Source organism: Bipolaris victoriae (assembly GCF_000527765.1).
Source record: "Bipolaris victoriae FI3 unplaced genomic scaffold scaffold_99, whole genome shotgun sequence".
Taxonomy (NCBI): domain Eukaryota; kingdom Fungi; phylum Ascomycota; class Dothideomycetes; order Pleosporales; family Pleosporaceae; genus Bipolaris; species Bipolaris victoriae.
In genome coordinates, this window is record NW_014575293.1 from 1 (window position 1) to 25,192 (window position 25,192).

At 49.7% G+C, this 25,192-nt stretch overlaps 10 protein-coding genes across 10 annotated transcripts; 5 read left to right on the forward strand and 5 right to left on the reverse strand.

The window, feature by feature from the left end:
- Window positions 1-283: 283 nt before the first annotated feature.
- COCVIDRAFT_40998 (hypothetical protein) lies at window positions 284-3,327 on the reverse strand (the record flags this gene model as incomplete). Its single annotated transcript, XM_014697379.1, has 2 exons — window positions 284-1,777; window positions 1,816-3,327. The coding sequence occupies 2 exons, from the start codon at window positions 3,325-3,327 to the stop codon at window positions 284-286; spliced, it is 3,006 nt and encodes a 1,001-aa protein (XP_014552865.1).
- A 109-nt stretch (window positions 3,328-3,436) lies between these two features.
- On the reverse strand, window positions 3,437-3,787 carry COCVIDRAFT_40999 (hypothetical protein; the record flags this gene model as incomplete). Its single annotated transcript, XM_014697380.1, has 1 exon — window positions 3,437-3,787. One exon carries the CDS (start codon window positions 3,785-3,787, stop codon window positions 3,437-3,439), a length of 351 nt encoding a protein of 116 aa, XP_014552866.1.
- A 1,003-nt stretch (window positions 3,788-4,790) lies between these two features.
- COCVIDRAFT_109086 (hypothetical protein) lies at window positions 4,791-5,006 on the reverse strand (the record flags this gene model as incomplete). Its single annotated transcript, XM_014697381.1, has 1 exon — window positions 4,791-5,006. One exon carries the CDS (start codon window positions 5,004-5,006, stop codon window positions 4,791-4,793), a length of 216 nt encoding a protein of 71 aa, XP_014552867.1.
- Window positions 5,007-9,425: 4,419 nt separating this feature from the next.
- Window positions 9,426-11,932, forward strand: COCVIDRAFT_109140 (hypothetical protein; the record flags this gene model as incomplete). The annotated part of the gene is made up of 3 exons (XM_014697382.1): window positions 9,426-9,652; window positions 9,705-11,817; window positions 11,867-11,932. The coding sequence occupies 3 exons, from the start codon at window positions 9,426-9,428 to the stop codon at window positions 11,930-11,932; spliced, it is 2,406 nt and encodes an 801-aa protein (XP_014552868.1).
- A 937-nt stretch (window positions 11,933-12,869) lies between these two features.
- On the forward strand, window positions 12,870-14,484 carry COCVIDRAFT_19117 (hypothetical protein; the record flags this gene model as incomplete). The annotated part of the gene is made up of 3 exons (XM_014697375.1): window positions 12,870-12,923; window positions 12,983-14,089; window positions 14,146-14,484. 3 exons carry the CDS (start codon window positions 12,870-12,872, stop codon window positions 14,482-14,484), a joined length of 1,500 nt encoding a protein of 499 aa, XP_014552861.1.
- Window positions 14,485-17,815: 3,331 nt separating this feature from the next.
- Window positions 17,816-18,309, forward strand: COCVIDRAFT_29798 (hypothetical protein; the record flags this gene model as incomplete). Its single annotated transcript, XM_014697383.1, has 2 exons — window positions 17,816-17,853; window positions 17,991-18,309. 2 exons carry the CDS (start codon window positions 17,816-17,818, stop codon window positions 18,307-18,309), a joined length of 357 nt encoding a protein of 118 aa, XP_014552869.1.
- Window positions 18,310-18,691: 382 nt separating this feature from the next.
- COCVIDRAFT_109098 (hypothetical protein) lies at window positions 18,692-18,928 on the reverse strand (the record flags this gene model as incomplete). Its single annotated transcript, XM_014697384.1, has 1 exon — window positions 18,692-18,928. One exon carries the CDS (start codon window positions 18,926-18,928, stop codon window positions 18,692-18,694), a length of 237 nt encoding a protein of 78 aa, XP_014552870.1.
- Window positions 18,929-19,262: 334 nt separating this feature from the next.
- Window positions 19,263-20,486, reverse strand: COCVIDRAFT_109131 (hypothetical protein; the record flags this gene model as incomplete). The annotated part of the gene is made up of 2 exons (XM_014697385.1): window positions 19,263-20,314; window positions 20,360-20,486. 2 exons carry the CDS (start codon window positions 20,484-20,486, stop codon window positions 19,263-19,265), a joined length of 1,179 nt encoding a protein of 392 aa, XP_014552871.1.
- Window positions 20,487-20,542: 56 nt separating this feature from the next.
- On the forward strand, window positions 20,543-20,716 carry COCVIDRAFT_109114 (hypothetical protein; the record flags this gene model as incomplete). Its single annotated transcript, XM_014697386.1, has 1 exon — window positions 20,543-20,716. The coding sequence occupies one exon, from the start codon at window positions 20,543-20,545 to the stop codon at window positions 20,714-20,716; it is 174 nt and encodes a 57-aa protein (XP_014552872.1).
- Window positions 20,717-21,062: 346 nt separating this feature from the next.
- COCVIDRAFT_109079 (hypothetical protein) lies at window positions 21,063-24,871 on the forward strand (the record flags this gene model as incomplete). Its single annotated transcript, XM_014697387.1, has 7 exons — window positions 21,063-21,127; window positions 21,177-21,286; window positions 21,344-21,738; window positions 21,904-22,144; window positions 22,200-22,567; window positions 22,661-23,352; window positions 23,404-24,871. The coding sequence occupies 7 exons, from the start codon at window positions 21,063-21,065 to the stop codon at window positions 24,869-24,871; spliced, it is 3,339 nt and encodes a 1,112-aa protein (XP_014552873.1).
- Between the last annotated feature and the right edge of the window lie 321 nt (window positions 24,872-25,192).

Consider the following 25,192-nt stretch of genomic DNA (forward strand, 5'->3'; position numbering starts at 1 on the left):
TGAGCCAGTCTGCCATCAGCAATACTAACCCACGAGCACTTGATGAGGAGCGATCGTAGATAGAGAAGAGGCGTGCCAAGGTATTAAGTAAGGGCTTAGATTTAGACGATAAGCTATATAAAGATGTGGGCTAAAGAAGACATATGGGCTAGGGAGACCAAGACTGAGCATAGGAAGTGTAAAGCTAGACTAGCGTTCGTAGCCCTTTCGGCTTGGCCGCCGGGCGTAAATAAATTGTGTGTGTAACAAGAACATCATGGGCACAGCATAGTCTCGGTACCATTCACTTGGGAGTTAGACTATCTCGCCATAGCCCTACAACCCACTGCAGATCATCCAGCCGCGCTGGCTTGACTAGATATTGATCCACGCCCGATGCATAAGCAGCGTTCCGGTCCTTGTCGCTCGACAGTCCCGTAAGCGCACATATGTAAACCCGAGACCTCCTTTCCCACTTGGTCTCAATCTCACGTATCTGCCTCGCAACATCGAATCCCGAAACCTCGGGCATAGATAAATCGAGAAAGATGAGGTCAAAATGCTGTGCAGTGTTGTCCTCGTCAAAGAATGCGGTCTTGAATGCGTCAATCGCTTTCTGGCCCCCATCAACAGACTTTGCCGCCGTCTTGCTGCACTTTCGCGCGTACATTCCCAGTACTTTAAGATTTACCGGGTTGTCGTCCACCAGTAGCAGCTTTGGCTCTCTCAAATTGGGTTTTGAGGACAAGGAAGGGGTTGGCACTACCAACTCCTTTGTCTGCGCATTCCCATCCACATGGTTGATGGCTAACTTTGCAGCTGTATCAGCCGTTTGTCTATCCAGTGGTTCTGTGGAGCCTGTTCTAGATGTTGCTCCCAACGGTACTTCATCAGTAGTATCATTCCCCTGATACGGTGCTTCCCTTATCGTATACATCCCCTGGAACGATCCGTCTCCAGGCGTTATGTTGTTGTTCTCCTCTCTCTGTCGACCCCTAACCAAGGTTGTTTTAATTGAATCTCCCATCGAGCCACGCAATGGCTCAACGTCATCGTGGGGGTCTGAAACCGTAATCAAGTCCGGAAACAAACCTGCCAACGCATCCTGGAGGTTGGACAGCGTGACCGGGCCAATGATAGAAGTGGTACCATCCAGAGGTGATATACCTGGGGTGGGGGAGGCCTGAAGGTCCGGACAAAGCACAATGCATCGGGCGTGATCAAATGCATCCCCATACGTTCGCCTTGCGTCGGCCAAGTCCTCTTCTAAGACAATCAGCAGCCGCAAGTCCGTGCTGGAGGACTCCCATGGTGTGATTGTCACCTGGAACCATCGACTCAGACTTCGGGTAAGTGACGCCAAAAGCATTTCGGTACACCGAGAGCCCCTCATTCCGCCTTCTGATGTCCACCGGCTTGGCGCGAACACGCTCAGTTGGAGCTCAGGTAGGCTGCTGCCTCCAAGTTCCAGCACGTGACTTGGATCAAAGACCACCCGCTGTGAAGGGAATTTGACCGTAAATGTAGAGCCACGTGTTTCCTTGGAATCGACATCAAGTTGACCGCCCAGCGCAGTGACTGTGCGCTTGACTATGGAAAGTCCGAGTCCCGTTCCTTCAACTAGAGGATCCTCCTGCGAAAACGCATCGAAGATGGAATGGCGAAGAAAGTCCGGGTTAATCCCTTTACCTGCATCGGTGAAGCAAAGCGTGCATGACGTCTCGTCGACGTCCAGAGACACGCGGACGCATCCTGTAGGACAGTTGAATTTTATGGCATTGTTCTTTACGCCTGTCAGCTTACATACAGTGGGGATGCGTAAGGCACCTTTCTTACTAGCAAGTGTGTGAAGACTGCCCGGAAGCTGGCAACAGCCGTAAGGACGCAGGAAGAAGCAACATTCGTATCGAACAATATGACAGGGTGATGATTCGTTCCATCTGAGCGTACTGATGGTGAGGGTGATGACGCCCGACTGTAGAAGCGCTGACTGGGGCTAGAAAACTGAGACTGCATGGCATCTTTGAGGCGAAGCCTTCTCGTCTCTTGTTGAAATGATTCTTCACATACATTGATCATCTTCGATGTGTGCTTCCTGGTGGGCATAGCCGCCGTCTGAGTATATCTGGGGCTAGATTGCTGCGGACTCCACATACTCGATCCATTCGAGCGTGTCTCATCTAGAACCCGCGCTGTAGAGCTGATCTTGCTGAAATGTAACACATGCTCAATCGTGTTGAGCAGTGAAATGCCGCTGTATCGTGCGGTTTCGAGGAGATCCCGTTGATCAGCGTTATAAGGCGTGTCAGAGAGGAGCTCCAGTGCCGAAAGAATTCCATGCAGAGGCGTCCGCATTTCGTGGGACATGGAACCAAGAAAATCAGATTTGATTCTATCCATGGCCTGCACTTCGAGACGGCGTACCTGTGTCATGAGTGTTGTGCAGAGCGCAGAGATGGACCAAAGATCTGTTGATCCTAGGTAGACTCTGGACTGGTCGTTGGCAAAGCCCAGAACAGCCCCTATATTGCGCTCGCGATGTGTGTCCCACAAGGGCATCACAATTATCTGCTTGGCGTTGGGGAAAATTTGTGGTAGTTCAGTGGAGATGAGCTGGTCTATCACAAGCACTACTTTGCCTGCGTTTGTAGCGGCAACAATGCTGTCTGGACCTTCCAGCATCTGAATCACACAGCCTTGCGGAAACATGTCCAGCAGTCTCTCGAGCAAGGCTTGTGATGGATCTACAGGCGGCTGCTCCATGGGCCCAAGATGCTGTGCTAAGATCTTGGATCCATTCCAATCTGGGTTGTGGTTGGTGTAACTTCCAAATTGATCTACTTCGTGAATTCTAACGCCGTCGAATTCAAAAGTGTCATTGAGCAGGTTTGCTGCCAGTTGGTAGAGACGCAACGTAGCTTCAGTATACAGATTGGATACCATGGCATCATTCTGCTCAGCCTGAATATCAGAAGCTGATTCATTCAGGGCGTCCGCAGTAAGCTTTGACGACAATTCAGTATCCAACAACGAAGCAACGGTTTTGTTGAACTTCATTACTCTCTTGCCCTCCAATGCCTCAACGGCTTGTTCAAGATGTTTGATAATGTGCGAGGTTATTTCGAACATGTACGCACGATTTGCGTCAGAGAGACCTGTCTCTGACGGCGTCTCGCAAAAGATAAAGACAGTGCCAATGTTTGGGCCGCCGTATGGGTTCAAAGGGACGCCTGCATAGTACCGAAACTTGGCAATGTCACCTGTTACAAATGGCAGATCTTTAGTCCTGTCTATTTGAGCCATGTCGAGCTCCTCATACAAGGCCATGTTTCCAGGAAGGTTCTGCATTGTGATGGTGCGCTCGCACAGGCCCCCATGATGGGAAACCGATTCGCAGCCATACCATCTGGTCGAGTCTGTTCTGGCGTGATTAGCCTAGGAAGTGGGAAGAGCGTGTCTAGAGACTGTGTGGTTCGGCATGCTCACCAAGCGTGACCTTGATGTCGTTGAAGTTGGCACGGCTGGCGCCTGATACAAAATACTGGGTGTGATCATCCAACAGGCTGATCATGGCTAAGTCGGCGCCCGTTCGATGCACCAGACATCGCAGCAGGGCAGCAAGCGCGCCGTCCGGCTCATTCTCCGAGCACTCATCTGGCTTTGATGGCTTGCTTGTAAAGCTAGTGTCTGCTCCGCGCACGTATTTGGCGACGGAGGGTAAGACTTGGCAAAAGCGTCTTACTTCCCAGACTCTGGCGCGATTGGCAATAAAAGCTTGCTGTTGCTCGCTGAGCTTGGAAAATGGCATGCGGGGCGAGTTGGCGAGGACTCTCTCAGTGCAGACGTCCCGGTGCAGCAATTGTTCTGCGGACAGGCGTCTCAGTCATTTACGGGTGCCCAGAACGCGAAGTTCTTGCATCAATTGTGCTCCGCATTCCGGACGGCCCGTTATATATAGTATCTCGTCTGCAGATCGCAGCGTAGCCCCCAGTCGGCCCTTCTTTTTGTCACGTTGTCTGCCTCGGCTGGCCCATATCACTGCTTGTGTCATCTACTCCTTGAATTCCAATTCTATTCAATCTCTCGGATGGACTGTTCGAGGCTTTTGCAATGTGTTTCGATTTTGGCGCGTGCGGCTTCACAATCTAAGGCTGTGAAATCATCTGCTTGGCCCTCCTAGTGCGATTCACTGTCTGGGCAACGCTGCGGGGTGCCGAGTCGTCGATCATCCATAACTGCTCTCGCTCTGCATACTTACTTGATAAGGTGATTCGAGTCCTGTCAATTGACGCGTAGGACATGATATCATCAAATCACTCTGTTCATCTTCAGAAGGCTGAAAATTTTCGCCCTATCTGCGGTCATTTTAGGGGCAACGCGTTCTACCCCGTATTCGCAGCTCCGCTTTGCGCCATTGTTGAGGAGAACCATCGGCCTCGCGTGCGTTATCCGATAGGACCTTTAAACTTCAGCCTACTTACCCTAGTGCTATTGTCCTTGAAATCTTTGAATGCAATGTCTGAGGTGTGAGGAAAATGGACCATTTCTGTCCTCACGCAGGTCCCACTCATGGCCTGCACTATGGGCACGGGCTCCTTCATAAGCACGAGGGCATTTCCCTATTTCCCTCTCCATCTCACCCTCCTGAATAAGCGCCATTGACATATCGCGCGCATCAATGAGAATCAATGATCAGGTCCATCGGCAGTGAAGGCGATTCAATTCGCCACCTTGCCACTGGGTCTTGAGCGGCACAGCCACTTTGATTCGTCGTCAGCAGTGTATGAGAATCTCGGAACAGCATCCTATCGCTATGATTCCCCGTTCTTAACGAACACGTATTTCAAGGCTGTGTCGTAACTGATTCTCAGGGGGATGCGCTGGCTTGCTGAAATGTGGTAAAGGAGGCCGGTAACAGAGCTAGACCTGCGTACAGGTCTAGGGGTTGTCATGGATATTGAGGCGTTTTTTCGCGTGTTGACCGCTCCTTCGTCTGAGTTCACCGTACGTATTCGACCAGGATGCATTGAGGCAGTGAGCTAGATGGATGGTGTAGAGCAAAAGCTGAAGGAAGTCATGTTGTATGCTGTGAACCAAGCATCTCCAAGGGCAGATCCAGCAATCTGGTAGCGGTGCAATTGAACAGGCTTTGGGAATGGGTGCAAACTCTTGCTCGGGTCCCTGTGAGTGTGTATTTTGCATATCTTCGGAGCATATGGAATATGGAAAAGAAGGAGGAATCACTTCTACAGCATCAGCAGCGTCCTCCCGTGGACACGAGGAAGAAATTTCCACTATACTTACAAATATTATTGAATCATAGTCGGTGAGTCTATTCTCCATGAAGACTATGGCGTGAGTGTTGTCCTAGAACATCGAGCTGAATGACACCAAATGTTGTCCGTGCCCAGTCCGGTGAGCGTCGCTGGTACTCCCGTCGCTGCCCACCACATTTTAACAAAGCGTGCACAAGGCCCCATCATTGATATCCCTATTTGGTACTGGCACTAACCCAATATGTTGAAAAACTAGGCACTCTTATTTCGGCAGTTGAATGTTTAAAGATCATGTCCTATGCTGAGAACGATTGGATGAGCCCCCTACTATAGCCTCGCGTATAGTTCTCAGCTCGAGGGACTCGCACCATTCACATCATCGTTTTCGCGCATGTTCTCAGCCTCTTGAATATGTGGCTGGGATTCTTTTCTATTCCTGAGGCAAACTACAAATGCGTCTTTCCACTCGGACTCGCCGTATGACATACATATTTGCAGCTGACCACCGAGACATTCGCCATGTCAACAGCTGCATTTGGAGATGACATTGTCTCTACCTGATCGTGATGATCGAGGCAGATGGTTTGCAACAATGCGAACTATGGATTACTCGAAGCAGCGTGATATGACCTGCATTCGAGTTCTTCAACATCACCAATTGTGTAGTAAATCGATCCATTCAGCTCGTTGAGTTTTGGCCCCAAACGATTGCCTAATTGCGATTGCAGCCTGAATCGCGCCCTGATAATTACCAATGCCCCACTTCGTCATCCATCCGCCCGTGATCACACAGATGCAAAGATATAGTTATTGGCTCGGGAAATTTAAGAAAAAATCGCGTCATTGTCTGGAGGACTATCTGATTACTTTCCGCATTTTGCCAAGCATCTGCTTCACTGTTGTCAGATGTGATATAGCGAAAAGCAATTATAGGGGAAAAGCAAATGATTGGTGCTTTCTCAGATGCGAGATTGCGATTGCAGCATGTGGCGCATCGTATCTGCATAGAGTACCGTCCATGTATTCTTCACCTTTGTCGAACACTTGTTCTACGGTATCATCATTTACTCGAACATGATCGTGCAGCATCGTGATTCTGGAGGACTATATATGCTTCTCTAAACCCTGCTTGATAGTGATGTAGGGCACATAAAACAATCTAGAAAATGTGTTGTACAGCTCTTACCGATTTAGGTGGAGGGAGGGTGGGGGGATGCTCTTTGCTATTGGTAGTATGCTATGATAACTGCACTGATCGGTATATATAAAGATCATGTGATGACCTCATAGGCGTAGATGTGAGCCCATATGCTTTTTGCTGCAGTATAGAGTGGCTTATCCAAGGCGCATATTGCTTTACCAGTCATACGCTCGCTCAGTCTGGTGTCCTGAGCGTGGGTTGTTGGTGTTGATATATTGCTTGCCTTACACTGATCCAAAAGTAGGATATGTCACTTTGCAAGCCGGAGGGGAGGCCTCCCATGAGAGAGGATCCACATGTGTAAGAGTTCAGGAACGCTGACTGCATGGTTCGGCACTAGTAGAGAACTATGGTTCGGTATAGTTCACCCCACTCTTTCAGCCCCAAGTCTGATAGTACTCCTTCTACACGAAAAATCGCACACATTCTCGCCGATATATCCCGCTTCTAGCAACTAAATCGTCCGATGAAAGGGGGATGGCCCGGCGAGAGTGTACCAGTTTTCTTATGGAGGGAGCGACAGTTTAGTCTTAGAGTCTCTCAGAGTCCAAAGTTTTGGCCCCGATTCTCGGTAATTGATTTTCCGTGTCCATTCAAGTTGCCATTTCTGCAGATCCCTGTGATACGGTGTTCCCAACAAGAGGCATTATTAATTTTGTTTTTATATTGTAGGCTGACCGACTAACAAAGGACAATGAAGGGGACATGGCTGCAGTACGCACATATTTCAGCCTCGTTGTTGATATTGATATCAATTTTGCGACGTTCACCATTCAGCCTTGCCGCCCAGAAGTATTATATGGCTGAAACTGGATGTATGTTTTATGCTGCAGTCTACTGCCTCAAGATAAGCCTTCTCAACTTGGCCCTGCTGCTCTACAGGCTATTCGTCGATGCCTTGTGATGACGCTATGATCTATGCACGAGGATTCTTTGTTAGTTGGATAAAGTAAATACAGACGAATAGTAGCGGTCACACCACGGTCTAGGGCGCGGAAGCAGTCGGGGTTCCGCGGCGGCTTTGACTGGCTGGGGAACAAGAGATATCGCCCGACCCCGCTTTACTCTATGCCAACATTCGAATATGATCAAACGATACGTCTATCAGATTTCAGCTCCCACGCATCATTTCGTAAGAGGACCACGTTTCTGTGAGGATGTTGGTGTTCTTGCACTTTCGTGGCTCAAACATTTGCATACACGTGAAACCCTGTGTTGCCTGGAGGCCGCTCAGTGTGCCATACTAGCAGCATCTCGTTCCATCTAGAACAAGGAACAGTGTCTCACCACTCCGTCATACCTCAGGACTGAATACCGAGAATGGTAATCAACCAAATATCAGAAGAAGCAGGCAGCAGGTTTAATAGAAGTATTCGGTACGAATCTTTGTGGTTAACCAGTTATACAGATCCGTTGTACTCCGGATGGTGGACTAGAGAACCCCGAGAGACTCCAATAGCGAGAGAGCAGTATGACGATGCTATTATGATCCGGTGAACATGATCGTTTTTGATCATGAGGAGTGATATCAATAGCAGGTGCATGATTCGATGTAGGCTTCGTTAATCTCATCATTGAGTGTCGTACAACTTGTCAGGTGGTGTCTGGAAAGAGGGAATCCTTTGGATCAATCTACCACAGGAACTGAATGCGTTTGCTGCTGTGTTGTGGCCCCATGGTTTGACCGGCATTTTTTTCGACCTCAAATGGCCCGTCTCGTGATGGAGGACTGAAATCATTACCAAGGGTTGGGATGATGACGGTCTTTCTCCTCAACATTGTACGTATGTTTGCATGGCTGAAGATCAGCTGTATTTTGAGAGAACAAGTCTTTCCACATGTACGCACATGCTAAGCGTGAGAAACGCCACTCGGGAAATATTGCATTTGCAATATCTATGGTCGGGTGCCTGCAGTCGTGGTCTGTAGCAATACCGGATGTATGATGTGCCTTTTCATAAGTCGAAAGCGACCAGCGTGGCCGTCAAGCAAACTCTTTTCGTGTTGCATAAAGACACGTGTATAATTCCAGTCGAATAGCTAAAAAGACTGGCGTACTTCTGTTCCTATGGTGCTACCATTGATACGTAGGCAACCGCACGTCGGCTATCTCGATGGTCCGTTGAGGAGAAATGGGCGTGTTCCGATGGCTCTTTAATTGTGTAGCGTTACGCGCAGATGAAATGTGCCTGTTCCACTGGTAAATACGGAAATGCGAAGTAGCTCTGATGCTAACCAGGCGGTATCAGTCCTTGGTGCAGAGCTCGTCGCAGCGTCTTTGAGACTACCTGGCGCCTAGTACTGCGACGTGGCAGATGAGTGGGGTAGAACAGGACGGGCATCATCTCATCATCCGCTGAGCCGCACCGTCAGTAGGCGCCCACTTCTAACGCATATATCTAGGATGCGTCTCCCATGGAATTTGCCTGACAGCAAGCGCCGCAACCGGAAGGTTGGTGTGCAGGGGCTGAACGAAGGACGCATACCTGCCGCACCACTTACCCGGGTGGTTGCCTGCTTTTTTGCCTTTTTGCCTTCTGGTTGCCTGGTTGGCGGCCACAGAGCCGCTAGCGGGTATAGATCAGTAGCAACACGCTGTGCAGAGAGGAGAAACGGCCTCATGGCTCTACCATAGCTCTTCTTCACTTCATACAGTGTCATCTTTCCATCTTTCTCAACTCATTGGGCTGACCAAACGCGAAATCGCCTTTCCCGTCGTATGGAACGTTGTTCTCAGCTCGAGCGGACTCTCTGCGTCTTTCCTACTGTCTGTTTTGACACCCTAATGCCTCGTACCTGTTTATGTACGATAGAGCGCGAAATCAAGGCAGAGACTTGAATTCGAGAAGGGATACCTCACAATCAGCCTCAGAGTGCTTAGGGGCATGTAAGCCAATCGCTAGACACACGCCAACCCCGCAGACGAAAACACCAATCTGAAAATTCCACGTGAGACAGCCAGCCACAAAATGAGCGCTGACCACACCACGTATGCCCAGACGCTGAGGAATCAGAAAGGTCGGGCTGAGCTGGCAGCCTCTGGGCTTCTGTGTCCCTATCCGGATCACAGGGGCCGAGTGTTCCAGAGCTGGGGCCAGCTGTACGATCACGGCAAGGCGGAGCATTCTTCGGACTTTGACGGATTAAGCCCGCAGCAGGCACAGGCAAAATTTCACGACTTAGCAGCCGAGTTGAAGTAAGAAAGTTCAGCCCCCACGTACCATGTCAACATCTGACATTGTTAAAAGGATGGAACATTCATCCATTGCAACTGCAGGGGACCACTCCGCGCCGGACATTGCAACCCTTACCTTGGGCTCTGGAAAAGGGTCTGTTCCTAATTCATCTCCGTCTGGACGCAAAAGGCCAGCAGAGCATGAAGCCTTTGGTCATAGGGGAAAAACCCCCTCCGGCCTCGACGTCAATGACTCGGATTATTCAAGAAAAAATCCCTATGGTGTTACTTCGGATAAAGTAAGATCAGAGTCACCTGACCCGCGATTATTTAATCCTAAACAAAATGCCAAAGGCACCTCGTCGCCTCGTCGGTCCACGCCTGAGCCGTCCAGCACGTGGTCAGCCAGCGCGTGGTCAGCCGAAGCGACAAAGGGCACTAAGCTCCAGTCTCCTCAACCTAGATCCCCAGTTCGTGCACAACAGCGGAGCACGCAAAACCCCCAAAATGCTTCCCGTCAACCCACTCTTACTAGTCATCCGCAGTATGATGAGCGGTACCCTGACCTCTTGTTACAGCCGGATTCCCGTCCGATATCACAAGAGCAACTTGCATCTGAGGTTAAGTCCATTTACGCTGGACTCGCTATGGTTGAAAATAAGTGTATACACGTTGATCGTGCCCAAGCTGCGGCTGTACAGGACCCTAACACAAAGCTACCCCCTGATCACTGGCAGGCATTGATAGCTTTACATCGCACCCTCCTACATGAGCATCACGATTTCTTTCTAGCTAGTCAACATCCTTCCGCTTCTCCGGCGCTTCGTCGCCTTGCAGCTAAGTATTCCATGCCCGCGCGTATGTGGAAGCATGGCATTCATTCCTTTTTGGAGTTACTTCGGCGTCGTCTTCCCGACAGCATGGATTATATGCTGGCTTTCATATATTTGGCGTATCAGATGATGGCGTTACTTTACGAGACAGTCCCTGCATTTGAAGATACTTGGATCGAATGTTTAGGCGATCTGGGGAGATACCGTATGGCTATCGAGGATGAGGACGTCCGTGATCGCGACACTTGGGCAGGCGTAGCACGATCCTGGTATACGAAAGCAGCCGACAAAAACCCAATCGTTGGACGTTTATACCACCATTTGGCGATTCTGGCGAGACCCAACGCTCTCCAGCAGATCTACTACTATTCCCGGTCTTTGACTTGCGTCAAGCCCTTTGGAAGTGCGCGCGAGTCCATCCGGACTCTTCTGGATCCTGTTGTTGATCACAACGCCGCTAGTCTTCCGCACGCCCTTCCCATTGATATCAGCTTTATCAAACCCCATGGTTTACAGTTTTTGGGACGTTCTGTCAATGATGGCAGGCCGTCGGAAGAATTCTTAAAGGCCAAGACCGACTTTCTGGGTAGCTTGGATAACTATATTGGTCGAGTTACGGCAAAGTGGAAGGATCAAGGCGTATGGGTCGCCGTTACGAACATTGCGGGTTGGTTTGACTACGGCGTTGACGACAATGCTCTCCGCCAAGCTTACCTCATCGAGCTTCAAGAGAGAGCCAAAACCTCTCCTTCTACTGCTCCAGAAGAGAAGCCACGTACAGCATCTACAATAGAGCAGCAGGACCCGACTCAGCCTTCCGTCACCCCGAGCCAGATCCAAGGGAAGCTAGAACAGCTCGCTGCGCAACAGACGTTCAAGAATGCCCAGCTCCTTTCAAACGACACATTTGCCCTCGCCCTCCGCAGACTTGGCGACAAGAACGTGCTGTTGCACGTCAACATCATGCTCTCATATCTCACTTCTCTTTCATCCTTTTCTTCCTGCGCATACGTTCCTAACCTCATCAAGGACACACCCTGGTCCGATCTCGTCACTTTTCTCAATACGTTATTGAAAACAGAATCTCAATCTCACTCCCAGACGAACACCAGACAGTCAGAAAACATCGACACCTTGCTTTCTGCAGCCTTGTTTCCAGCAGACGATGAGAGACCGGACGAGCTGCCACTTCCCGAAGATTACCTTGCCAGAGGCTTGATCTGGGCGCACCGATATTTCCCCAAGAATTGGTTTTCCAGGGAGCGCGATGAAGAGGAAAGATATCTCGAGCCGGCGAGTACGGTTAAGAATCGTATCAATAGAGTCCTCAGGTTGGGTTATGCGATTGCAAAAGTAAGTCGGTACGTGGAGATGTGCGTTTTATGTCTAACCCCATGTACAGCATAACCGATGGATTTCCTACGATGCTTCTACTCGTTCTTTCTCAGTCGTCGGCCCTGCACCTTGATTTTTCAACGCTTGTTTCGGTCTTTTTTTACTTTGTTCGTTTGTTTTTTGCTTCGCAGAACATGATTATCGCCACTTTGCCATTCTACAACATGCCCTTTCTCTTTCTCTGCGGCAATCAAATTATCGCCGTATTCGAGACTCAGAGTCGGCGCTACAGCAACAGTAAATGGTATTTGTAAGGCTTGCATACATGCGAGAATGGGTTTTTTGGGCAGAAGAAGATACTAAATTGTGAAGAAATCTTCTTCTGGGCCTTTCTGGTTGAGGAACCAGTCGTCGTGTCGCGGATGGCGGAGTAAGTAAAGAAAAAAGAGATTTCATTGTGGGTTGGGTTGGAGGTTTTTTTTTGATTTCATTTGTTACTTTGAGTTTTGTTATACAGAGCGTGGGAGGCGACTTCTTTGCATGACTTAACATCCTAGCGCGATCGTTTTTAGACGTTCAGTAACATATTGGTATTACTATTTTAAATGTACACAGAAAATTCAACACAAGGCAACAGATTTCGGCTTCATTACGAATACAAAAAACGAGCTGAAGCATAATACAATAATTACCGCATGCTATTCTTCACATTGCATGCTTGTATGTTCATACGTAGTACGTTCTGTGAAAAACATCGTTTTCATGAGTGTACATGAAAATTGATCAATTCATTACCTCTCTTGTCCCATTCTGTATGCATTCAGTAACTTCAGATCGTATTCATCCCAAAGATTTAGATTCCCAAAACATGTCATCTAACTATGGCATTCATGGCGCCCAATTAGACCCATGTTCCGCCTAGGATGGCGTGACATCATCCTCGATCCTGCCAGCGAGATACCGAGATCCCGAAGAGCGGGTAGCCGATTCAACGAGGGACATGATACTATACATACTTAAACTCAACGTCTGGACATAGCTCATGGCCACAATCAAGTCGTACATTCACCATGAGCCATATTCTGAATCTTCTAGCTTTTGGTGCATTTGGTGTAACCTCTTCGGTAAGTTACTAAACTCTAAAAATATCTAAATAGGGAAGAATCTTACTTACCATTCCCAGATTCTGTTCAAGATACTGTATAACATCTTCCTACACCCACTCCGACACTACCCCGGACCAAAATGGTGGGCTGCCACTCGCCTCGCCTGGTCCCATTCCATGCAATCAGGGACGTACCACCTCAAGCTCGCCCAGTTTCACCAGCAATACGGCCCAGTCGTGCGAGTCGCTCCTGATGAGCTGTCTTACATCGACCCCGAAGCCTGGAAGGACATCTACGGTAATCGCAACATCCCAAAGAACCGTGTGTGGGCTGGTCAAGAAGAAGAACATCGTCCTATTAGCATTGTCAGTACGGATGAAGCAACGCATTTGCGAAATCGCAGAGCACTTACTAGGGCGTTTACCGAGCATGCGATCACCGAACATGCACCTTTACTTGAAGGTCTTGTTGAAACCATGATACAGAAGCTCAGCGAAGCAACTAAGCAGGGCGGCGGATCCGCAATTGTAAACTTCACAGATTGGTTCAACTGGCTGACTTTCGATATCTCGGGCATCCTCTCTTTCGGCGAATCCTTTGGCAGCGTAGCAGCCGGGCGTGCACACCCCTGGGTCGAAATCAGTTGCAGTTTCGGCAAAGGCATCGCGCTCATGGCTTCAATCAACTTCTTTCGCCCTCTGAATAAACTGCTGAAACTCGCTATGCCAAGGGGGATCATGGAGAAGATGAAATACCATAAGGAACTGGCTCATGCGAAGTTCATGCAGCGTCTCGCGATGGAGCATAAGGAAAAGACCCAGGACTACGTAGGCTCGATCCTGGCGTACAATCAAGACAAGGGGGAGACAAAGATTCCAGATGAAGAGATTGAAACGAACATGACTGTGTTAATTTTTGCGGGGAGTGAGACTACGAGCACTTCGCTTACAGCGATACTTACGCAACTTCTGCAAAACTCAGCTGCTTTGACGAAAGTCGTATCAGAGATCCGCGAGAATTTCAGGAGCGAACAAGACATCAGCATTACCAGTGTGGGTAAGCTGGATTATCTCGATGCCGTGATCCAAGAGGGCATCCGAATGGGTCCCCCAGTAGCAGTGGGTCTACCTCGCATCACTCCGACAGAAGGTGAGATTATCTGTGGTCAATACATACCAGGCAATGTAAGTTCCCTCCAAAAAAAAACACCATATAACATTCCACCACTAACACAGCATAGACTTTCGTCTCCGTAAACCAATACCCGACCTTCCGCTCCACCATAAACTTTACCGATCCCGATCTGTTCGTCCCAGAACGCTTTCTAACTAACTCACCGTATCCTTCTGATCGCATCGATGCGTTTGTGCCGTTCCTACTCGGACGCCACAAGTGCATGGGGCAAAAGCTCGCGTGGGCAATCATGCGCTTGACGTTGGCACGGCTGTTTTTCAGGTTTGATTTAGAGGCAGCTGAGCAGGTTGGTGATTTTGGGTTGCAGAATAATTTTATGTTTTGGGAGAAGAGAGCGCTTAACGTGGAAATTCAACCCAGAGAAAGGGCTGGGGTAGTTGAGTGATGGAAAGGGCTGGTTGAGGTGTTTATGCTGTGCGACATGGATGTTGTTGTTGTTTTTTTCGATGGGAAATCAGAGTCTTGCGAGAAGGCGTACGAACTCGAGTAAAGAAGCAGTGCATTGTATGTTGTGGGGTGAATAAGATATCGTTCTCCAAAAGCCCGAAGGTGAGGCCCGTGATTGAAAAGTTGATCAGCTATTTAAATTGGTCGCCACGGTAGGATCGATTGAAGAAGGAAAGACCATCTGCGCCGAGTAGAAATCCCCATTTTTGACCTGTAACTTCCTCACGCACTACTACTACTACTACACCACAATACCAACACCCCCAAGTTTTACATCAGAGAAAGGTAACTTCCGAACTGTCGATCCTGAGTCATGGTGTAATATTCTCATAGCCGATATCCCATTTTCCGGCACAGATTCGATCACTCACCGCTTTAACGGCAGCAGTAAGGCTGATTCAAGACATCAGCATCCCTTTCAAACCATAACCTACTTTGTAATCTGTACTTACATTGCAGGATTGTCCATCCGGGGGTTCACAGCCAGTCGAACACTTGCAGGGATCGAAACTACCCACAGGAAGTTTGCAACAGTCAGGATAATTTACTCTGTTGATGAGAGCGCCTTCTTCGTATCTGACCAAGGATCCGTCTCCGTGTTGGATCAGGATTGCGGTAGAGGTAGCGCAGAGTGCGGAAAGGATGGCGAGGAGCTTCATGATAGGTGGATGGGTAAAGCGTTTGTTGAGGGAAGAAGGTGTTTTTGAATGTGATTCAGGAAAAGTTCAGGGTAGCTGTCAATCTTTATCTACTGATGAAGCGTTGGCCGCTGGAGGAAACATTTCCGCATGCTATGAGGAAGCGTTTCGTGCGATGCCGCCTCTGGTATGAGCGCAGTGCATGTATCGTCCCAGCGGAGCGCAAATAGGCGGCAAGACACTGTAGCTATGCATTTGCTTAGTGGATTCGACAGTGGTCGTGTTACCAAATCCCTGTATCCGCTGATTTGTCTGACTAATCCTCCGATCAAAGTTTTGAGTTAATGAAATATAACCTTTGTAGTCACTTTGCACCTGTAACATCATTGCTGGGTTTACCCTTGAGTCTGTTGCACGGACATGAGTTACTGGGCCCCATGATTTCCAAAGACGAGTTAGTGTTCAAACAAATCTCTACACCCAGTCTACTAAGAGTAAATATTTCTTCATACTTTACCACATTAATATTGTGGTGAAAATCATAGTTGTACTCTTCAAAATCTAGTGAATCAAGGGAAATGGCACGGAAGTTATATTGCTGCATAAACGTAAGCACTAGAGGTATTGTCAAACAACGCAAATCAACGAAGTCGAATGACACTTACCTATTGCATTACACCGACGAAGTCGATTGATTTGGAACAGAATGGAAATGAACAGCAAGTAAGCAGGTTACCTGATTGGATCTATCATCGGCGAGAAAAGAAGACACGCCCATCCTTCCATTTGTCTGCCTCGTACAAGTCTTGACGAATTTCGTTGCACACCACTACAAAGATTCGGCTCTTGAACAGTGATCGAAAAATGAGCCCAAGTAATGAAAAACGCAGCCCTGGTGTTCCCCAGAAAACTCCCATTGATCCACAGCCAGTAGTATCGGAAGGAAAGGCGAGAATAATTGGACGTATAAACATACTCGATAATTGGATGGACTAGATGGTAGACTGCCGATTCAAAACTTACTACGGGGCAATGCCGGAATTAAGAAAAGCAGCTGAAGCATACGTGTGGTCAAAACACACAATGATGGATCTGGTGGAGCTGCTGAGCTGCTGGGCTAAGTATAGGATGTCCGCCAAAGCTAAGGAGACGCTGACATCGCCGGATGGAGAAACGGACAAGCTTAGACCGCGGAATCAAACGCCGTGTATCTCGATAGATGTAGAATATTCTGCCGATAATGCTTTCGCATCAAATTTTGCCGTTGAGTCTATCGCTAGCAATGAATGTTTAGTGAGATTGTTGTACAAATGTCACAATAGATTCGATACTATACCCTCACCACCACAACATGTATCATGCGAAAATGGCTGTTTTGTTCTGCGATGACAAATCCAGTAGCTAGTCGTGTGGTTTGCTTGCATGAACGTTAACGTTGTCTCAACCCACCCTAAAGACAGACCAATATCATCCATTTGATTAGAAAGTCAGCCCTAGCACACTGCGCTTGTCTTTGCTCTTCGTATCGCTGCCACAGGAACGACGCCAGGTTTAGATCTGATCATTATAGGAATATGTGACCGCCATGTCAGCCATGCACGACATGTCAAGTCTTTCGGCAACTTTGGAACTGAGACTGGTGTACTGAACAGCTGACGCGATGTCTTGGGTAGTGTGTGGGATTCGATGAGTGCGCTGGTGGCATCGTTAACACTGCGATCCGTAGTAATGTTGCCAGACTCGGACTCTACGTAGAGGTTCCGGCGGAGGAACGTAGGTCCGACAACGGTGACTTGGGTGAACTTGTCGCTGTCAGACAAGAAATGAGCAGCTCAGGTATGCGTAATGTGGACGGTAGGCGAAGGGCGCAATAAAAAAGGGTGAAAGAGTAGACGATTGCGACGAGAGACACCTACTTGGTAGTAGTGGGGTGAGCGACAATGAATCTGTGGGGTAGTTTATATATGGCTCTGTAGCGGTTCTTGTGCGGTCCTTGTGCGCCAACAGGCTACCAGGCAACCAAAAGGCAAAAAGCAGGCAACGGTCTTTTCGGGCGGCCAAGCTGTAGATTTAGGCGACATCCCAGCGCCCGCATCCCGCGCTACCTATATTTGGAAGTGGTTTCAGTTCCCCGAGACAATCAACGTCGTCTGGGACGCCATGCTGCTGTCCATATGATTGGCTATATACAAGGTTGAGCACATGCATTGACCACATTGTACTTTAGCCACGCGACAGTCGGTTTGTTTGACGATGCAAGTTGTCCAAGCGTCTGTACATTGACGTACAGCCGCAGTGGGTCTCGAGACATTCAACTACACATGTGCCTGCACGGAGGTAGCCCAAGACCCCTATCGAAGCGACGAGAGGAAGATCTGGTTGGCGGCTGGTCCTCTTGTTGGCTGGTAGCTAGCCCTCCTATTGGCCTTTTTTTTTTTACCACGGAGGCATGATAAGCATCTATACGTTGTAGTCTCCGTCGGTCAAAAATAATCGCTCTTGTGCGCTATAAGTACATGTCCATTTTCCTGTTCAAACTTGCATCTCCATATAGATTTTACACCTGATATTCTTACCACCTGCTCTACCGTCCCTGGAAATCCTCAAATCACATCCTTGACTCCAACAAAGATGGCGGCACACACTGTTCACGAAGAAATCACCTACCCGTGAGTCTATTCTTCTTTCCTAATCGCACCATCATCTCCCCATCATACACTGAACTCACCCTTGAATCACTTGGAACGTTTCTATAAATGTGCTGTAACTACTTTTTTCAATGTGTTGCTGTTCATACATACGGTAGTACTACACTGCACACGGACGATGATGGAGGCGCTGTAGTGGCTGTGACACAGCCAATCACATATCAGCCCATGGATCCGCCGGCCCACCTTACCGCCCCTCCGCCAAAGCCCCACCAGACTACCTTTGATCAGCTTACCATCGACAACTTATCAAAACACGACAAGGGTTTCGACTCTCTCCTCGATGCCGCCCAAAAGGCTACCAGGGCACTGGGATTACAGCGAGCAGGGAAAGAGCAGGGCTTCCATCTCGAGCTTCAACACTACACCAACGATCGGTTTGACCTCTATGGCTGGACCAGACAACAAGCGCGATGATTCTTGACTTCATTTCTCCTGTGCAGTTCGCTGCTCTTATTGTACTTAGATACCAAATGCATTACATATACATCATCCTTATAGGGTCTTACGCAGATTAATAGCTGATCACAGAACTCTACACACTGATGACGCACAGGGATGCTCGGTGCGCTCTACAGTACTGGACTGCGGAACAAATTATTGAAGCATTCAGGCCTCCCCAACACACAACGGAATCTGTGATTAACTGGTTACATGCTTCAGGGAATTTATAGCAACAATATAACACATCCCGACATCAAAAAAGTAGCTAGTTTTCCCCTTCTGACGAGCCCAAAATTGCGACAGTTCATCTACAACGACCCAACGGCAAGCAGGTGCTTGACAACCACAGAGTCCATCAAAACGGGAAATAGACCCATTGAGAGTCTCCAAAGCCCGGGAAAACACGTCCAACTGCACACATGAAATCTCGGTCCAACACTTGACCCGACTGTTGAACATACCATTTCTGGGCGCGCCACAATCGCCAGGTGGTGGTATAAACGTGTCTATGATGCTCATGGGTATGATGCTCGCGCGTATTGTGGATGAGCGGAGGAAGATTAGGAAGGGAACTGTTGGTGTTCCTCACCATGTGCTGTATAGCAATCTTCAGGTTTTTAGAGATGTTGTTAGTGGGAGTAATCTTGGTTGTGGGACGCAAGGGTTTCCGGTGGCACCGGGGTGAGATCTCCTAACAGGGCTGGGGGGTTCCGGATTATCAGAGGTTGTTTGAGCTTTATTTCTCGTTGCTATAGGGGGCCATAAGGGACGCGAAGTCGACAGGTACGTTTCCATGACCGGATTTTGCCTTGTGTCAATCATACAGTGTAAATTGGTAGGAGTGGGAGAAACGAATCATGATGATGGGCAACACGGGAACTTGTATAGAATCTTCCTTTGAATGTACATGAATCTATATTAAGCTATTAATGAATCCTTTCCTTGATGGCACCGACAACGCTCTTCAAGCCGCTCAGCCTCGCCTCCTTGGTCTCACCCAGGTAAAGACTGGCAACCGGCCATGCGTGTATCCCGCCCTTTTCTTCCCAAGTATCCACCTCCTTCCCCGTCTTCTCCAGCAATGCAATCAGATTCCTTGTTTCTGGCCCGAGCACCTCCTCGCTGCCGTACAAAAAGTACCAACCCTTTTCTGGCGAAGCTTCCGTCCACTTCTGGATGTCTTTACAATTTCCAGGCGAAACCATGGCATCGTCGGGCGAGACTTTGCTTCCAATGTACTGTCGGCCATATTGTTCCAGTGAGGAGCTGTTGAGATAGTCTGACGCGGTATTCCTATTCTCGGGCGATACAATGCTGACCCATGGGCTGATCATAATCGCAAGACCGGGCTTTTGGTGTCGAAGCTCGGTATGCTCGGACAGATAAAGCAGGAAGCTTAGCATCAACGTTGCGCCAGCCGAGTCTCCACCAACGACAATGCGAGTCGAGGACTGGGCCAAAGAAAGCACATATTCATATCCGGCTAAGGTTTCATGGAGTTGAGTAGGATATGTGGCGTCTGGCACAAGGGTGTATTCCAGGGCAAAGAGGGCAGGATTCCGGTATCCAGCGGCTTTGAGTAGTGCAACCCAGGCAAGCAAAAATTCCATGTAGAAGTAACTGCTTCCCATGGAGAAGCCACCACCATGACAGTAGTAAACAATCAAGTCGGGCTGCTCTTGCTGGTTATGCACGATCCATACGCCCTTGAAGTTTGGTCGCGTGATGTCGGTCCACCTGATGGGACTGGTGACAACGCCGTGGCGCAACATGCGGAATCTCAGGAAAGGCAGTGAGACTTGCTTCGAGAAAAAGACTCTACCGAGGAAGGCTGGCATATTGGCAAAGGCATAGCGAACAAAGCGGATGACCAGGTCTTGGAATGGTGTTGCTTTCCTGACCCATGGTGCACGTTGTTCAAGAGGGACGAGAAATCTCTCATGGATGAATTGAATCGGTATGACAAGAACTTTGAAAGCTATGAGAATCAGTACATTGGAGAACAGCGATGATGTGTACTCACTAAGAAAAGGTAGCTGGGGGAGAAGCCATGTCAAAAGGGGGATGATGCCGATTTGAATCAGCAATTGAGGGGCAAGAAAGACTAGGAAAGCGATGCAGTCCAGGTAGGAGATCTGTCCCAGGATCATCTTGGCAAGAAATACATAAAAATGAAGTCAGTGAGCTTTCTTTGTCTGTCTGCGCCATGTCGAGTGACAATGGTGATGACGCCGTCAAGGGTCTAGCTAAGCCACAACCGATTAGCGCCACAGCCGTTAAAACTCAATGCCCGTTCGCTGACCAGGACACGCGTCATTGTTGTATAGAAGGCCCTTCCAGGTCAGCTAGAATGCGAGCTGAAGGGCAAGACAGAGGGTGAAAGCGGAATACCGTGCACGCGCTCTTCCGTATGCGGAAGACGGTGAGCACGTGACGACGGTTAGAGTTTGTGGGCACGGACCAGGCGGTTGATCGCGACGCCCGGAAAACTTGCGCGCGGCACGCAGTTGTCACTCGGCAAACACCAACGACTGCGACTGCGACTGCGACTGCAATCCCCCTCGTCTGCTTGCCTGTGCCTGCACCGAGGAATCATCTTGCTTCATCTTTCTTCTCCCCTCTTTACCCTCTTATCTTTTTAATGGAATAAAGCCCCGCGCCCGACGGCAGTCTCAGTTGTTTGCGCGGCAGCCTAAGCCAAAGTCGCGAACTTGCACAACCTCACCATGGCAAACTCGGCAGCAGACCCCAAGGCGGCGCCGCTCGCCGATGAGCTGAAGGACCTCGCTCTGTAAGCGCTTCTCTGCTGCTTTCTTCTTCACTGTTACTAACATGCATAGCTCACTCCCCACGTCTGCCTTTCCCAAGAACTTCTTCTGCGCTCTATGCAATCAGCTAGCTTTCGACTCATACAAGCTGATTTGCTGCGCAAAATCAGTCTGCTCATCATGTACGAACAATTCACCGCCAAGCTGTAGCAGAATCGCCGCCCACTAACATTTTCTAGGCCAGGCAAATCTCCAGTTTCCTACCACGTGTCCGTCGTGTGACCATTCGCCGCTCGAGGCAGATTCGTGTGCGATCAATAAGTCTCTCCGCAACACCATGCGCGTATGGCTGCAAAAACAGAAGAAGAAGGAAGAGGCCAAGGCTGCGGCACAGACAGCTACCCCTCCTGTTGAGGCGACACCAGCCGCACCCGAAGTGCAGCCAGTGAGCGAGAGCATAGAGAAGCCTGTAGACAGCATTGAGGAACCACTCAAGGCAGAGGATGGTGTCGCTGAAGAAGCCGCTGGCTCTGTGGGGAATGCGGAAGAGACTGTTCAGCGCGCCGGCTCGGCCTCTGCTCAACCGAACGAAGTAGGTAACCAATGTCTATCTTGTTCTTCGCGTGTTAGCATGGTGGGATCGTACAGTAAAGAAAGAGGAAAAGAAGAGAACAAGGCGAAGAGCATCCATTTCTTGAAGAATGCAAAACCCGTTGCTGCACATGCAAATGAACATCAAGTGTCTTTAACTCGATCTGTCGCGTTTACTAACCAATATCAGGTCAATTCTCCCACTGAGGCTACAACATCGCAAAATGTATCGAAAGGCACGGAGCCTGCAGCAGCGGACGACTCGACGGAAGAGCCAGGCAACACCCCCGGCGTCAATGGCATGACAGGCACCAATCCCATGATGAACAATATGCAAAGTCAAATGGGTTTCGGTTTTCCTGCTCAAGGTGGCTTCAACAACGGTATGGGCTGGAACGGCATGCCTAACATGATGGCCAACGGCAATTGGAATGGTATGAATCCCATGGGTACGTTGTATCACTGAAAATTCCGACAAGCGACCAACTGCTAATTTTCATCCAGACTTTAACAGCATGAACGGCATGTACGGCAACTTTGGGGGAAACATGGGCATGAACGACATGTCTGCCATGAACATGATGCAGTATGGAGGCGGCTTTGGTAATGGTTGGAATGGGATGGGCGGTGGCTATGGAAACTTCAGCGGGCCCAATCAGATGGGTGGCTATAATCAATCTGGAGCATATCCCGAGATGATGAACCAGTTCCCCAAGAATAATTTCCCAAACCAGAACCAGAATCGTTTCCATGCCAATCAAGGGGGAGCACATGCCCAACGAAACAACAGGAATGGCAGCCAGGGAGGCTTTGGCCCTGGTTTCCAGGGCGCGAATACCCGTCCGACAAGCCACGGCGGTCCTTCGGAAAACGTACGTTCTTTTCACCAGAATTCTCGGCCCAACTCGAATAATCGGGTTGGCAAATCTTGGAACACTCCAACTGACACGAATCTTCCTACGCAGCGTGACGGCCAGTCGCCTGATGGAAACGCCAACACTGCTACTGAGGCCAAGGCCGAAGGCGAGCAGGACAAGGTCTCCACAGAGCCAACTGAAGAAGGTAAGGAAAATAGCGAATCTGTTGCAGTTTCTGTTGAGGCGACGAATCATGGTGCTGGCTCCGGTCTTAATGCAAATCAGGCCGCTGCCAACAATACTGATGATACAGGAGAGAGTGCCAAAGAGCCGGCGCAGGACGATGGGCTGAAACCAATCCAAACTGTCGACACAGGTGGTGCAGATATGCAAGATTATGATCAGTCAATGATGGGTAATGGCATGGGTATGCCATACGCAGCAGGAATGATGAACCAGTTCCCGGCTCAGCATATGAACGCGCCGTTCGATCCTAGCATGAACATGAACATGAATATGAACATGGGATACAACGGCAATTTCGGTCCTCGTGGCGGCTTCAATAGTGGCGCTTACGGTGCGGCGACAGTTTTGACAGGTCAACCCACGGAGCCTATTGGTGTCGGGGTCAAAGGCGCACCCACCGGACCACGTGCGATGCGAGAAGGCCGGCCCAACACTGGATTCTCAAGTCGTGTCAACAGCGGTCGGTATGCTCAGGCACCTCCGCCGCCGCCGCCTAAAAGTGTTGCATCTATTCAAGAAGTTGCGCCGATTAGTCCACAGCGCAGGGTTCGATCGTAGGTCATCTTTCAACCAACATTGGGCTTTCATGACTAACTACCATACAGCAAATCGCCTTTGCGAGATGAAAGTATGCGCGTCAAGGAGCGGTCACCTACGCGGTCCCGGTCTCGATCTCGAGCGAGAGACGAAGACCGAGATGCGCATCGTGAGCGATCACGTTCTGCGGATCGCCATTCTAGACGTGACGGCCGTGCTCGATCACTGACGCCGTCAGAGGATGATCACGACAGCCGCAAAGAGCGCAAGCACCACCGTTCGTCGCGTTACGACGACCGTGAGCAGGAGCAGGATGATCGGTACCGTGACGAGAGGAGCAGCCGTGGCGATCGAACGCGAAGCGCTTCAGCAGACTCCAAGTATCGCAGCAGCCGTCGTGACAAGGACAAGCACCGCTCCTCACGGTCACATCGCGAGCGAAGTAGAGAACATCGACGCCGCCACCGTTCTCGATCGCCTCGCAATGAGGACAAGTATGACGATGATGATGCGTATCTCAACGGCGAAAAGGACTCTGATGGCAACTCGCGGCGTAGGCAAAGGAGTCGCGATAAAGACAGGCATCGTGACCGATCACGCGACCGATCGCGCGACAAGGAACGTGAGCGGGATCGTAAGGATCGCAAAGAGCGCGAGCGTGACTATGACTATGACCGCGAGAAAGATCGCTCACGAGACAAGGACAAGGAACGCCGCCGCCGCCGTGACCGTGACGCCGAAGAAGAAGAACGTGATTACGAGGACGACAAGTACCGCTCCTCTCGCCGCAGCCGTAAAGACCGTGACCGCGAACGTCGCGATGATGACCGTGATCGAAAAGAGAGGCCTTCGGCAACTGAGAAAGAAGAAGATGTTGTTGGCCAAATGATGAAGAAGCGTGTCGTTTCGCCTCCTCTGAACGCCCCTACTGGTCCATCAGCAAATGGCTTCAGTATCAAAGGTCGTTCGAAGAACGCCATGGCACCCCCTACACAACCACCTAGCGGCCCTCGAGCATTCCAGCCCCCGAAAGGTCCCGCTGCTGATCGCAACAAGGACCGCAGCAGCGACTCTCGAGATCACCGCCGAAGGAGCAGCGTAAGCTCTGTTTCTACACCACCGACTGGACCATCCGCAAAAGAAAAGGAAACCACACAAGACCACTACGCTGCTGAAAGGGAGCGTAATGCTCGCGAGCGTGACAGTCGTGACCGCGTCGAAAAGCCCTCAAGTAAATCTCTCCACTCCCGCATCTCCTCCACATCTTCCCGCCCTACCCTCTCCACCAAGCGTTCCCGCGACGACCTCGACGATGAACCTTCTGTCCCCAAAGGACCAAAAGCCGATGTCAAACCTCCTACCGGACCCGCTTCCCACCGCGACAAGCGACGCAAGAGCGGTGCCATCGGCGATGACAACATTGCAAACCTGTTCACCGCCGGTCTAAGGAAAAACGCCAAAGCCAGACGCGGAGGCGTAAGAACCGAAGGCGATGTAGAGCGAGAAATGATGGAGCGAGAAAGAGAAAGGCGATAGCCTCGCACTTCGATGCGTTGCCATCTGCCATATGCTAGGAAGTGAGAAAGAGAGACGGATCTGGGGATTGTATTAATCAAGTCATTGGGGGAGAGATGATCTGGGATGGCTACTCTGCTTTCTTTTTGTATTATACCCTTTTCCTGTCACTTGCTTATGGCGAGGAGAGTGAGAAACTAAAAGGATGCATGCGATGCTGTCATGAGGCGTGGGCATGCCACCTTTCTTAGAATCTGAATAATGAAAATCATCTCGAGAGGGAAACAAACTCGCAAGCCGTGCTTTGGTGGTTCGTGGTATCATTTACTAACTTATATGTGT